General features: G+C 51.8%; 4 protein-coding genes across 4 annotated transcripts; all 4 read right to left on the bottom strand.

The window, feature by feature from the left end:
* Nucleotides 1-1,979: 1,979 nt before the first annotated feature.
* Nucleotides 1,980-2,951, bottom strand: GNI_137980 (chaperone DnaJ; the record flags this gene model as incomplete). Its single annotated transcript, XM_011134174.1, has 2 exons — nt 1,980-2,879; nt 2,943-2,951. The coding sequence occupies 2 exons, from the start codon at nt 2,949-2,951 to the stop codon at nt 1,980-1,982; spliced, it is 909 nt and encodes a 302-aa protein (XP_011132476.1).
* A 352-nt stretch (nt 2,952-3,303) lies between these two features.
* Nucleotides 3,304-4,767, bottom strand: GNI_137970 (protein kinase domain protein; the record flags this gene model as incomplete). Its single annotated transcript, XM_011134173.1, has 2 exons — nt 3,304-4,051; nt 4,235-4,767. The coding sequence occupies 2 exons, from the start codon at nt 4,765-4,767 to the stop codon at nt 3,304-3,306; spliced, it is 1,281 nt and encodes a 426-aa protein (XP_011132475.1).
* Nucleotides 4,768-5,816: 1,049 nt separating this feature from the next.
* Nucleotides 5,817-11,837, bottom strand: GNI_137960 (putative acetyl-CoA carboxylase; the record flags this gene model as incomplete). The annotated part of the gene is made up of 3 exons (XM_011134172.1): nt 5,817-5,926; nt 6,123-10,061; nt 10,229-11,837. The coding sequence occupies 3 exons, from the start codon at nt 11,835-11,837 to the stop codon at nt 5,817-5,819; spliced, it is 5,658 nt and encodes a 1,885-aa protein (XP_011132474.1).
* Nucleotides 11,838-12,251: 414 nt separating this feature from the next.
* Nucleotides 12,252-12,710, bottom strand: GNI_137950 (protein phosphatase 2C; the record flags this gene model as incomplete). The annotated part of the gene is made up of 1 exon (XM_011134171.1): nt 12,252-12,710. One exon carries the CDS (start codon nt 12,708-12,710, stop codon nt 12,252-12,254), a length of 459 nt encoding a protein of 152 aa, XP_011132473.1.
* Nucleotides 12,711-13,030: the final 320 nt, after the last annotated feature.

Below are 13,030 nucleotides of genomic sequence, written 5' to 3'. Positions count from 1 at the left end.
GCAACTCGCTACCTACTACTACTCCCGCTCCGGCCGACTACTCCCGCTCCGGTCGACTACCTCCTACTACTACTCCCGCTCCGACTGACTACTCCTACTACCACTCCCGCTCCGACGACTACTCCTACTACCACTCCCGCTCCCACCACTACTCCCGCTCCGACGACAACTCCTGCGTCCGTCCCTACCCCACCTCCCGTATGCGAATGTGAGGAGAGCTGCACTGATGGGCCCTGTGCGTGTGACTGTCCTGCCGTGGTTATCAAGCTTCGTAGAAGGCATATGAAGTTGCATATGGACCTTGAGAACGACAGCTAAATCATTTTTGAAGGCAAAACTGGACAAAAACAATGATTTTAAATGGTCAATTACAGACCCGAAAATGGTACGATAAAGTCAAAGGGAAAGTCTTGTCGGCTTTCTGGTAGGATGCGCAACGTCTATCTATCTCAAACGGATTGGTAAATTTTGCTCTTATTTTGAGTTTATAGTTGTGTATAGTTAAGAATGAAGTTGTTCACAATTGTTGCCTTCTACAACCTGTCTGCTCCCCGTTGATGTGATGATCCTTCGGGACACCACTAAACGTTTTCTGGAGGATTTGCCTAACGTGGCTTCCAACATCCCAACGGTTGTTGAGCGTGTCTTGGAGCAGAATCCGGGATCGTACCTCGGAGCTGCCGAATTCCAGGATAAGCCTTACAGGGATTTGGGTGAGCCAGATGATTTCTGCTACAGGCTCGCCAACAGTCTTGTCCCGGATTCCGAAACCTTCCAAAAGGCTTACAACACTCTGTACGCATGTGGAGGTGGAGATCTGCCCGAGGCCCAGCTCCAGGCTCTTATCAACGTGGCTACGGACGCCAGTGCTGGGTGGAGAGCCCTTGTGAACACTAGACGACTAACCACCCTGGACTATTCTTCCCAAACAGGCGCATGGTTGGTCATCCTTTCAACTGATGCAGTTCCCCATGATCCCGAAGATTACAACTTCTACAATGGCGTCTGGGACGACTATCTCGCTGATGAGCCCGGACTTCCCTAGAGCATGCCTACGTTCCCTGACGATATCACCAATATCTCAATCACAAACCAATGCAGAGTCTGTGACTACCCTACTATGGCACAGGCTGCCGCAGTCCTGAAAGCATACAATATTAATGTTGTGGTCCTAGTGCCCCAGGTAGAAACGAATGCAGTAGAAAGATGGACGGAGTTCATCACCACCTACATGGGCCAACCAGCGTCCTTCCTCCAGTACATCCAACCGGACTCCAGTGATATCGTTGAAGTTGTTGTTAAGGCCGTGGTTGAAGTCTCGGACTATGTCTGCAACACTACGACACCTGCCCCTGCTGAAACTACTGCTACCACGCCCGCTGCCACCACCACCCCCGTTCCGACGATTACTCCCGCCACTACTTCCGCTCCGACGACTGCTTCTCCACCACTCCAGGTCCGACGACGAATCCTGCGACGGTCACTACCCCGGCTCCCGTATGCGTGTGTGAAGAGAACTGCACCGATGGGCCTCGTGAATGCAAGTGTCCTCAGGTGGTCATGAGCTCCGCAGAACAAGTTACACATGGACCTCGAGAACGACAGCTAGATCATTTTTTAAAAACTCCTCCGAGACATCCAATGAGTTTGAATGGTCGATTAGATACAAGAATAGGTCAAGAAGAAGGCTTAAAAAGCGTTCGTTCTAGAACGCCGCCATTCACGCGAGGCGAGCATAGCAATCTGCCTGGAGCGTGGCGGTGGGGGCTAATTCAATTCACGACAATTCTACAGCTCTAATTGATTGCCCTCCCCAGTCCCGCTTTGTTCCGTTGCGCTCCAGAAGTCGGTCACAAAAGTCCAGCTAGCCGCATGGCTCTGTCAGTGCAGCGACGATGGCACTCTTTTGGCTCATTGACAATTGGCTGCAGGCATTTCGTATCGTGTGTTGACGGAGGGAGTGGGCAAAAGCGGGGTGCTTACGTGGGGAATACGATTTCGAATTCGACGATTAGGTCGCCTCTTCTTCCGGTTGTTTTCTGGCATGGCATTCCTTCTCTGGCGATAACTCGGCGTGTTTTGGGGGTAATGATCGAAGGGGCATCCACTCTGAGCTTGCGACCATCGAGAGTGTCTATCTCCACGGTGGTGCCGATAAAACAGTCCCTCAAAGAAATCTTAGCAGTGTAGATAAGATGGTCGTCCTGCCTGCTGAACCGCGGGTGCGGGACAATTCGCAAGAGGAATATTAGGTTGCCGGGCTTCTGATGTGGGCTATCCTGCTGACCCTCCCCGTTAAACGTAATTTTGGTACCGTCCTTCCAGCCGGGTTTGACATCAATGTTCAATATCGTGTCTTCGTCTCGACGGATACCCTGGGTAGTGAATCGCGCGCGATTTACTTTCATCCGCTTCGTTGCTCCCTTGTACACATCTTCCAGGCTAACTGACAGCTCTATCTCGTTGTTCTGGCTGTCTGGAGTCTGCTGACGACCGTTCTTTCTCCGGTCGGTTGCGAACCCCCACTCATCGTCAAAGAAATTCGCATTGTTTCCGAAGAACCTGGAGAATATATCGGAGGCATCAACTCCAGTATAGTGAGTGGTAAATCTAGCATTCACGCCAGGGCCAAATCCGCCGGTTGGGGCACCACCATTCTTCAGTCCCTCTTCTCCCACCTGATCATAAATCTCCTTCTTCTTGGGGTCACTCAAGACATCGTATGCCTCAGCTATATCCTTAAACTTTTCTTCGGCTTTCGCTTTTGCAGCTGGCTCCGTATGTTTGTCCGGGTGCCATTGCATTGCCCCTTTCCTGAATGCTTTCTTCAGGTCTTTGGTGTTAGCAGTCTTGGGAACCCCGAGTATGGCATAATAATCCTACAATACACCCACTGAAACGAGCGCACACGCGTGTGCGCGCAACATATTGTGTTCCGTTACTTTGCCCATGGGACTTTGTAAAAAATATTGGACTTAAAAAGCACATCAACTAGCAATATAAACCGGCCGGCACTATAAAAGATAACCACAACCAACTGAGTCGGACAAACCAAACAAGCGAGAGCTGGGAGCCGGGACAACCAAATCCGTACGGTCCGACAACTGGTGGTGTAATGATGTCGTATTTCCAACAGCAAGTCAGGCGAATGTGACGGAGGGCAGATCGGATGGCTCCGGACTCGGGCGGAGCAGAGTATAGCGGATAAGGCGGAGGGCAGACCAAGTGACTCCGGACTCGAACAGACAAGGCACTCCGGGTGGATTGAATCTCTCGCAGTCTTCGGGAAGTTGACGACGCGTGTCAAGAGACGTCGAGGTCTGAGGCGGTGGTGGCCCGGGCGGCGCTACTGGTCCGTGTTTTCATCGTGGGTGTGTACAGCCTGGGTGGCTGCGGGGTGGTGAGAATTGAGTTGCTGGGTACTTTGGGAAGAGTCAGCAGATTGGGATGCACGTTGGCGAAGACAGAGGCCTGTATTTTGGAGGAGACGAAGTATTTGGCGGAGAGCGAGTTGGAGCTGTGCAGCCAGGGGTGTTGGAGTGCCGTGGTGGCGCTGGACAGGCGATACTCCGGTTGGAACTGGAGCAGCTGGATGCACAGACTCCGGGCCTGGGGAAAGTACGTGAGAGGGTAGGCGTCGAAGTTGATACCCTTCTGCTGCACCTTCTTGAGCGTCTCCAAAGTGGATGAGGCCGACCTCATTTCATTCATCGGTACCGGGGGCACTCCAGTCATCAGGATGAACAAAATGACCCCAACTGCCCACAGGTCGCTCGCCGGGGAGTAGTCCGCGCCACGGAGTAACTCAGGCGCCATGTAATTGAACGTCCCAACCAGCCGACGCTTGCTGCCCTGCCAGTCGCTGTATTCGTGGCTAGGAATGTCCAGCATGCGTACTGTGTCAAAGTCTATCAACACCAGTTCGTAATTCTCCAAGTATCGACTGAGTGACTCCATCATTATGGGGCCCGGGTCTTCCTTGGTGCACGGGAACACGACTTTCTCGCCCTTTATGCTCCGCCGAAACATCAAGTTCTCAGGCTTCACGTCTCTGTAGCACAATACCATGAACTGAGCACCTTGAATCCAAGGTCCCCCAAGGGTTCCTGTCCCTTCCCACCCAAGGGTTCCTGTCCCTCCCCACCCAAGGGTTCCTGTCCCTCCCCACCCAAGGGTTCCTGTCCCTTCCCACGCAAGAGTTCCTGTCCCTCCCCACCCAAGGGTCCTTCCCTACCTGTGGACAAAATTATGGCTGTGAAGGAATTCCAATGAGAGCAGAATCTGCCGGATGATATGCTTGCACAGCTCCTCGGGGACGCTGACCTCTTGCAATAGGAAGTTGAAGAGTTCACCCCCCTTTAGCACTTCGGTGACAAGGTAATAACGTTCGGCATCTTCGAGAATACCGTAGGTCATGAGGAAATTGGGATGGAAATGAAGATGCAATATCCTCGCGCAAAGTTCACCCCACAACCTCTCACCACCTGTAGACGTTGGCAGAGTGCTCTTGTGTATAACTTTTATGCACACTTCCAAACCAGATGTAATCTCGCGTCCCTGAAATATTATCGGCCTCGCCACGCTCAAACCAGTCTCCGGCAAAATGCCCGATAAGAAACTGTTCGCAATCCGACTTCCACTACCTTCGCCACCTCCACCAGCAATCAATCTTTCAAATCGAAAATATTCCACTATCGGTCGCACCACCAACTTCATTACTTCCCTCTGAGGCACGGTAGATCGGAACCATCCACTCAGATAACGCATCGAAAAAGATCCAACACACGCAGGGAAAACAAACCAATGCTCCTAAGGAAAACCTTCCATCAAAGTACGACCCCGTGTTGTAATCTGTCCAAAGACGGCGTCACCACAAACTAGCGATCGCCCAAGTCTGTCAACGACCAAGTCACCTCCACTATTTGCTTTCCGTCGGTGGCACCGTAAACCCTCCTGCTCCAGCTTGTCCGGGCGTCTTCTGGGGTCGACGAGACCCACAGCATTTAGCTCATCGTTACCCGGGGACATTCCAGTTATCAGGGTGAATAAAATGACCTTAATTGCCCACAAGGTCACTCGCCAGCGAGTAGTCCTCGCCCCGCACCAACTCAGGCGGAATGAACGGCCCAACCAGCCGACTCTTGCCAACTAAGACGCACACTAGTCTGTCAACTCTCGTTCGTAATCCTCAAAGTACCCACTCAAGAGGCTCCATCATCATCGAATCATTATCGCGTCAGAGATCGGACCCGGGACTTCCTTGATGCACGGGAACACCACCTTCTCGCCCTCTATGCTCCTCCGGAACATCAAGTCCTCCGGTTTCATGTCCACCTCACAGGTAGGCAAGAAGTTCTTGCCTACCGGTTCCAGTGAGCGGGAGCGGTTCTTGCGGTTCCAGTGAGAGCGAGACCTGTCGGATGATACGCTTGGCCGGTCCCCCATACCACACATTCCCTCTACACATCAAGGGGTGGCAGCGTGCACTTGTGAATAACCTTGATGCATGCAAGTCCGACGAAGTCTCGTGTTCTCATCCGTTTCGCCTCACTCAAGCCCCGGCCGGCTCAGGCAAAGAACCCGATAAGAAGCTACCCGCAGAGCAACTACCATGCTCTCCGTCTCCGCATAAATCTCAACCAGAACCGCTCCACTATCGGCTGCAGTCTCAATTTTTATCACTTCCCTTTGTGCCTGGAAAGACTCACCAAGACTGCGGATCGAAAAGACCTAACACGAGAGGGAAAGGGAAAACAAGTGGATTCCTCCCGGAAGGAAAAACCCCTGGTCTTACTCCAGTGCAGAGCGCGACAGTGCTAATGAGACACTGCCGAAGTGATAGTGTCCAATGCTGCCTTCTGCCCGTCCGCGTTGGTCGGCTCTTGATTCATATCAGACTTCCGGTCTACGACAGCGTCATTGTTGACTATGAGGTGTGACCATGAAATGTGACCATGAATGTGACCATGAAATGTGACCATGAATGTGGGTCAGAGAATGCACTCCAGCACTTTAGGTGTGAAACTGACACTTGGTGTGTGGCACCGGCATTTGACACAGGGTGTATGGCGTTCAGTCTTGGGTACATGATGGGTGTGTGTGGGTGCATGATGAGTGTGTACTTTTTTGCAGGATGGAGAGGAGTCGATCATAACTGTTTTTGTCAACTTGTTTGAGGCCTTGGACAACGGCAGTAAGTGACTCTTTGCAGAGATCGACGACTCGGTCACGAATGTAAGTTTGCCGGAGTGCATGTAATCTGCGTGAGAGGTCTTGAATGGAGCGGCAAGCCCATTGGACGAATTCCTGAGAATTGTCCGAACAGTGTCCAGATTCGGCGGCCCAGTCGCAGATAAGTTTTTGTGCCTGTTGTATAGTGAGTTTTGGGTTATGTTTGATGGCTTCATTGCGTAGATTATAAAGGATGAGTTGTCGTCGGAATCTCCAGTAGAATACTTGTCGGCTGGATTCCCAAGACACAATGTTTGTGATGGCTTTCTTTCTTTTCATCCGTATGGCGGTATCATGAAGATCTGCGAAGTGCACAGCAACTTGTCGCATTACGGGCATTATGTGTTCGAGTCGACGACCTAATTGCTCTTCAAGTTGGATTAGTCGTGCGTCGCCGCTGGTTACGCCCGCCCGAGTCAGCAGCGCAATGGCGTCCGTAATGCGTCGCAGCTCTGAATCCGACCGGATTGCCGCGTCCCGTAAGGCCTTGTCACGAAACTTGATCTCGACGGTCCCATTAGGCTGCATGACGCCGCCTCGTGAGTCCGGCGCTGCGAACATGTCCATGTGGTCGGGATTTATCCGCGGATCTACAACGACCCATGCGCCACCACGCAGTTCTCCTTTGGGCGGTACGTACACCAGACACGGCTGTCGGTACTCGACCAACGCATCCACTATCATACTGCCGAACTTCAGCACCTCGTGGAACATGTCACGCTGTCCTCCGGAAAAACCTCGCCAATTAGCTACCACCAGCAGCGGAATTTCCTCTTTGTTAAAATCGTAGATCGCCTGCGCCGTCTTATACGCGCTCTCAGGAAACCACACCTGTCCCGCCCGAGTCAAGCGCTGCTCACTACTCATCGGCATGGCAGGGTCCGCCGGAATCAACGTTTCCGTCACCCGCGTCTCAACCAGAATAACGCCCACTGGTAACCCACCCAGCCGTCCACGACCAGTAATAACTGAACGCGCCCAGCCCTCCATGACCTCGCGGAATGAGCCCTTGTCCAGTAAGCCGCCCAGCCAGCGTCCATTCGCGTCCACACAGCCGGTCATCATGAAGCGCGGGTCGTCTGTGAGCGAACTCGGCTGGTACTCGATCCGCCGACTGATAGGATCATTTGGGTCAATCATCACCGGCAAAGGCCCCTCACGGTGCTCTGGCACGAACGATAGCCAGTCCAGTATCGCCTCGCACCCCTCCAGGTCCGTCCGGACCACCTGATGCGTGACGCCGTTCTTAAACATCACGTCCGGTCCGCCGATCTCATTGTTCGAAGTGTACACATGTCGCCCAATGAGCCGATTCAGCGCCTGGAAACCCGTTAAGAGAATGGGAGCACCGTTTTCCTTCTGGATCACCCGATGTCCTAACCTCGCTAAGTATGCCCCGATACCCACTGTGCGGCCGGTCACATACGTGATGGTCACCGCCTCCTTGTACGCACGCGCCGTTTCGCCGGCTATGGCCGCCGAACCGCATAAGTTTTCGACGCCGAGCCCGATCTGCTGTCCGATCACATCTACGATGCGCCATATTTGGCCTTCGCTGGCATGTTCCATTGGTTCTGCAATCACCACGTCCGGCGGCAATGCCTTGTAGTCCTCGTCCGTCAAGTAAATGAACTTGAAGCCCTGCTTCGGGTTGCGCGGGTCTATCCACTCTACGCGGAACGTTTGCTGGATTTCCGGTGCCAGACCCATCCGTGCGCCAGAATTTACGGCGATGTAGATACGCGGAATGCCTTGCTGACGTGACATCTGCGAGGCCCGCTGGAATAGCAAGTCCTCCTGCACACCGAAGGTGCCCATAGCGTATGTGACATCATTTCCAATTATGATTAGACGACGTCCTTTGGGGAACTCTGGAGTGCGCAACAACACCTTCCAAGCCACCATACCGCAGTCATTTTGCCCAATGGGCCGCAGGACCTCTTGCAAATCGCCTCGTTTATCCAAAGCCAACTCAATCACCTCCACCACTTTGTCTGGTACTAAAATCGTCGGCCCCGCCTCCACCTCCCCTCCCGGGTGCGCATCCTCCTCTCCCGTCCCGAGTAAATACTTTGGACATCGGCGCCACATATTACGCACCGCAACCTCCAAGAGGTCTATAAAATCGTATATGTACATTGTTTGCAACGCAGCCGCGGCAGACCGCTTCGATTCCAAACGACCGGCCCACGGGTGCGGTGTGTCTATGGGTTTGCCGTCATAGTCCTCGTTATTGCTCGAGTTAACCGCCGTGGATGTGGGATTCGACTTGAGAATTAAAGTTGACAGCGCATCTCCCGAATCCAACGCAGCAAACACCCGTTCGCCAGTGCTCGGGTTCTGGATTTCCACGTAACGCCGGCAACGTAAACTCTGGCCCGATGGATTCTCCAGGATTATGCGGTACGGGTAAATACCATCCGTCAAAGCCGGACTCCCGTGCTCCCGATTTATCTGCCCGACGCCCCGAGTCTTAAACCGAAACTCGATTGTAGTCGCATGCAACTTTATTAACCTTTTCTCGTACCGCTCATATATATCTCTAGCTATTTGCTCTGCCATACTCGGGGTCAACTTCACCGAATTAGGCTCTTCCGCCGGTCGGTTCTTCTTCGATTTTAAGATAGAGTCACTAATATACTGTACAGAAATAAGAATGTGATTATTAGTACTGGGCCTCGCAGCCTCTCTCAGCGACATTTGCAGAAAGTTTAACCCGCTAACAAAGACACGCTCCTGCTCAAATAAACCCATCTCGCTGGTTAAAGGTTTCGCAACATTCACAATCATCCTCACAAAATAACGACTCGCCTGTTCATTCGTATTCTTCGGAATGCCCTTGATTACGTGTACATGACTGTTGCCGTTCGTGGTCGACTTGATACACTTGAACCGACTTAGTCGCTTCAATTCCAAATACTGGAACAGTGGCATCTCACAGTTCCTCAAAATTCCCTCTTCCTCCCATTCCTCATCAGCCGTACTATTCATATTCCGGTGGTAAGGCAACTCGCGGACATTCCGGTAGTAAAAGAACTTCAATGATGGCGTCTCCGCAGGCAAGCGATCGTCTAGATCTGTCTTGTTCGATAAACGGCCGCTAGCCAAACGGCCACTAGCGCCACCAAAGTCGCTACCTACACCCGCGCTCGTGCCTATACCACTACTCACACCGCTTCCTTGTCCGTAAAGGCCGATGTCACTGAAGGCGCTGGTCGGCTCCGTGTCCGCTTCAACAAAACAATTTTCTTGGCACAAGTAACTCACCCACACCAGGTTCGTTTGAAGCGCACTGAGCAAGTCCGTGCAACTATTCAATGCACCCCGGAAATCAATGGTGTTCGGTTTACTCACGTCCACTACTACACAAAGCAACACCTTACCGTCGGTGCTTGGCGGCGGGTCTGGCATATGGGATTGAAGTTCACGGATTTCGGTCAAGCAGCGACGGAACTCGGCCACAAACTTATCCGGAGGGGGCGAGTGGATCAAGAACGCAGTGGTCTGTTGCAATCTCCCACCATTAATACCGTGGCTCTCCCCCGCCTCCGCAGAAGCGCCGAACGCATTCAACATGTGATGCAACCGACTGCCAGCCGCTACGTAGCGCGAACTCAGTCGCTGGTTCGTGTCCGGACCATTCTCCACACGACTCGTCAAAGACCCGTTGCTGTCCGGCCGGTAACCTTCCTTGTCTGCGCCACAACAATCGTCCTTGAGAATATCGCAGTTAGCAGTCAACCAATCGTAATTGAACAAGCTCTCATGTGACCACACCGCAATCAACCCGTTCTCGGCCTGGACGTCCTTTGACGTACATTCATCTACATCTGAGAGAAGTACAGGGTAATTCTATGGAGATGCGCTCGCGCACACGTGTGTGCGCCACGAAAGTTAGAGTGAAGCGACCATTCCGGAAGGACTTCGGCGCGTTAGTGATACCTAAGGCGGTCGTGTTGGGGGCCGTGAGGTTGCAAGTGCATGATTAGAGGCTTACCACGAATTGCACTTCGGTCGTCTGCCTTGTCTGTAGCCCATGATTCGCTTTTTGCTCTGACGATGAATTCATTAACCTTGCCGGGTTTCACGCCGTAAATTCTAAGAACGAGGATTTGTAGAGCGAGCTTCTGAATTTCACTGTTCTGATGGCATAAGGCGACGACTAGCGACTCGGTCGGGAATCGGTTAAGATCAAGGGCGCAAAGACCAAGGCTGGTGCTGTTGCAACCACTGGCATGGTTGGATCCGGTGGTGCAGACGCTGCCGGGCGCATTGAGGATGTGACCTCCACCAGAAAGCGGCAGGAAGAGCCCACCACTGCCTGGAGTGGGGCTGAGGCGGTAGCCATATAGTCCGCCGAAGGCGGTTGGAGACATGGGGGTGCTAGGCGGCACATGGCTGACCACTGCGCCGTTGGAGCTGGGAGAGTCCATTAAGTCCCACAAGGCCTCGATGAGTTCGCGTGTTCGTTCTTGAAAGGGGGGCCCGTCTCTCCGGAGCAATAAAAGCTGTCTGGCATGGTCTGTCACTTGGCTGTAGGGAATTTTGCTGAGTTGCGAAAGGCGACGAATTGACATGTCCAAATATTCCCAGTTGTTGATTAAAGGGAAGTGAGCCCGTAATCCTTTAACCAGGTTAAGCACTAACCGATTCTTAGCCCTGAGTCCTTGATGACTCCTCGCGCAATACAAAAGCTGCTCCGGGTCCATCTCTGGTCTTTTATTGTGGAGGACCAAACCGGCTACATCTAGGTCACTGTTGTGGAACATTTCCTCTACCTCCAAGTAACACTGCAGCATTGTTTGGACCTCGACTAAACAGGCTACTACCTGGCCATGGAAGAAACGCACGAGAACGGCTTCCACGAAAGACGGTTTCTCAGGACAGGTAGACAAAGTAAAATGCAGGTCTTGTACAACCTGTTGTAATTGCTCGTCGAAGCTGGCGCAGTATTCGTCCAGAATTACGATTTCATTATCCGTTCCTGAAGAAATTATTGGCTTAATTTTCGTTCCGACAGTCGCACCCGATATAGTCCCCGCAGCCGACCGAATCTTAGTCTCCTGTCCTACTTGGCTATCAGTACCCCGCACGACTTCTCGAATCAGGTCAGCTCCCCTGAGTAGCTCCGTTGCCCTTACTGGATCAGTCTTTGGATCACAGGAAGTATTCTCATAATTAGGTCTGTCAAAACTGCTAGCCTTGTCATATGCACTTCGTTCAAAACCTACTCCATTCCTGTCCAAGTGGCGATGTATATAGTCGGTGCTCTTCGCACTCTTCGTGCTACCCACTCCTTCACTCGGATACGAATTCGTTCCTCCAGCCGCGTTTTTCCTGGGCAAAGCAGCTTCCAAACTCGCTATGCCTTGAGTAAAGGCCTCGCGCATCATAACTGGTAGTTGCTTCTCAAATACCGAATAACATTGACGCAACTCCGCCAATGGTAATAATGGACATCTTATCAATAAATTGAAGAAAGCCGTCACACTTCGGTCTATCTCCGCATCCGTTATATGGTATCCGTCGAGGCAATCATACAGTCGTCGGCGGTGCTTCTCATACGCCCTTAGTGGGTTACAGTTTGGTTGTATTTCTGGGCTCATCAAAAAAATATTTGAAACTACCAACACGAATAGTAATCACCACTACTGATTGACACAGGAATTAGGATGTAATAATTAGGACGTGCTCGTTTGGGATAATGGATCCTTTGAGTGAAACAAGTTGTGAGCGAACTCGACAACAATATAGAAATTGTCATTAGTATGGTATGACCATAGTAAAATGGTCATACCATACTAATATGGTCAACGTCATTGTTCGTAGTGCGCTACTCTTTGTAACGCTCGAGATGACCCGAATATGTTGCAAAAATGTTTGGCAAACACGTTCGTGTTGCCGATCGAGCAAACAGCGCGAACAAAGACACCGAACATCATGAAGTACCCCGTAACTTAAGGTCTCTTTAAGGTAGCTTGGAGTCTTGCAGGAGCTTGCTGAAACTAATCAGCAAAAAGTTATCGTAGTAGTGCCGCAATGATGGTTGTGTCATCAGCTCTACCTTCCGCAGCAATTCTTCTCCGCCATGCAATCTCGGCTAATTTTCTGGTTTTGGCCAACAGTTTCTGTTGGGACTGCGGGGTATTGTGTATGTGCTCCAGTAAATCCAAGTATGTGGCAGTGTCCCAGAGTCCATCACTGGCCAGGACCAACAAAATTGGGTATCTATTGCCTGTATTGCCCGAAGCAGGCTGCTGCGGTTGGATTTCAATTTGGATTAGATCTGGTATGGCAGTTACGCCATACTGTCTGGCGGCCAAGTCCCCAAATGATCGGGAAACGGATAAACCGGCCTCGACGATCCTTGATATAGGTTTGGTAAAGAATGGTACATTGACTATTGAGATACTGCTTCCTACAGACCTTATTCTTTCAGCCTCACCTGGACAACCCGGATTATGCTCCGGCGTTTCCATCAAACAATCTACCACACACAAGCAGATGAGCATTTATCTACGTATAAGTGTCAGACTAGAATACCAGCGGTGGAATACCAGAGGTGGAATACCAGCGGTGGAATACCAGCGGTGGTGTACCAGAGGTGGTGTACCAGAGGTGGAATACCAGCGGTGGTGTACCAGAGGTGGAATACCAGCGGTGGTGTACCAGAGGTGGAATACCAGCGGTGGAATACCAGAGGTGGAAGTACCAGAGGTGGAATACCAGCGGTGGTGTACCAGAGGTGGTGTACCAGAGGTGGAATACCAGCGGTGGTGTACCAGAGGTGGAATACCAG

The sequence above is a fragment of the Gregarina niphandrodes genome (assembly GCF_000223845.1).
Source record: "Gregarina niphandrodes unplaced genomic scaffold scaffold00037, whole genome shotgun sequence".
NCBI lineage: Eukaryota > Apicomplexa > Conoidasida > Eugregarinorida > Gregarinidae > Gregarina > Gregarina niphandrodes.
This window is presented reverse-complemented; position numbering and strand designations above follow the sequence as displayed.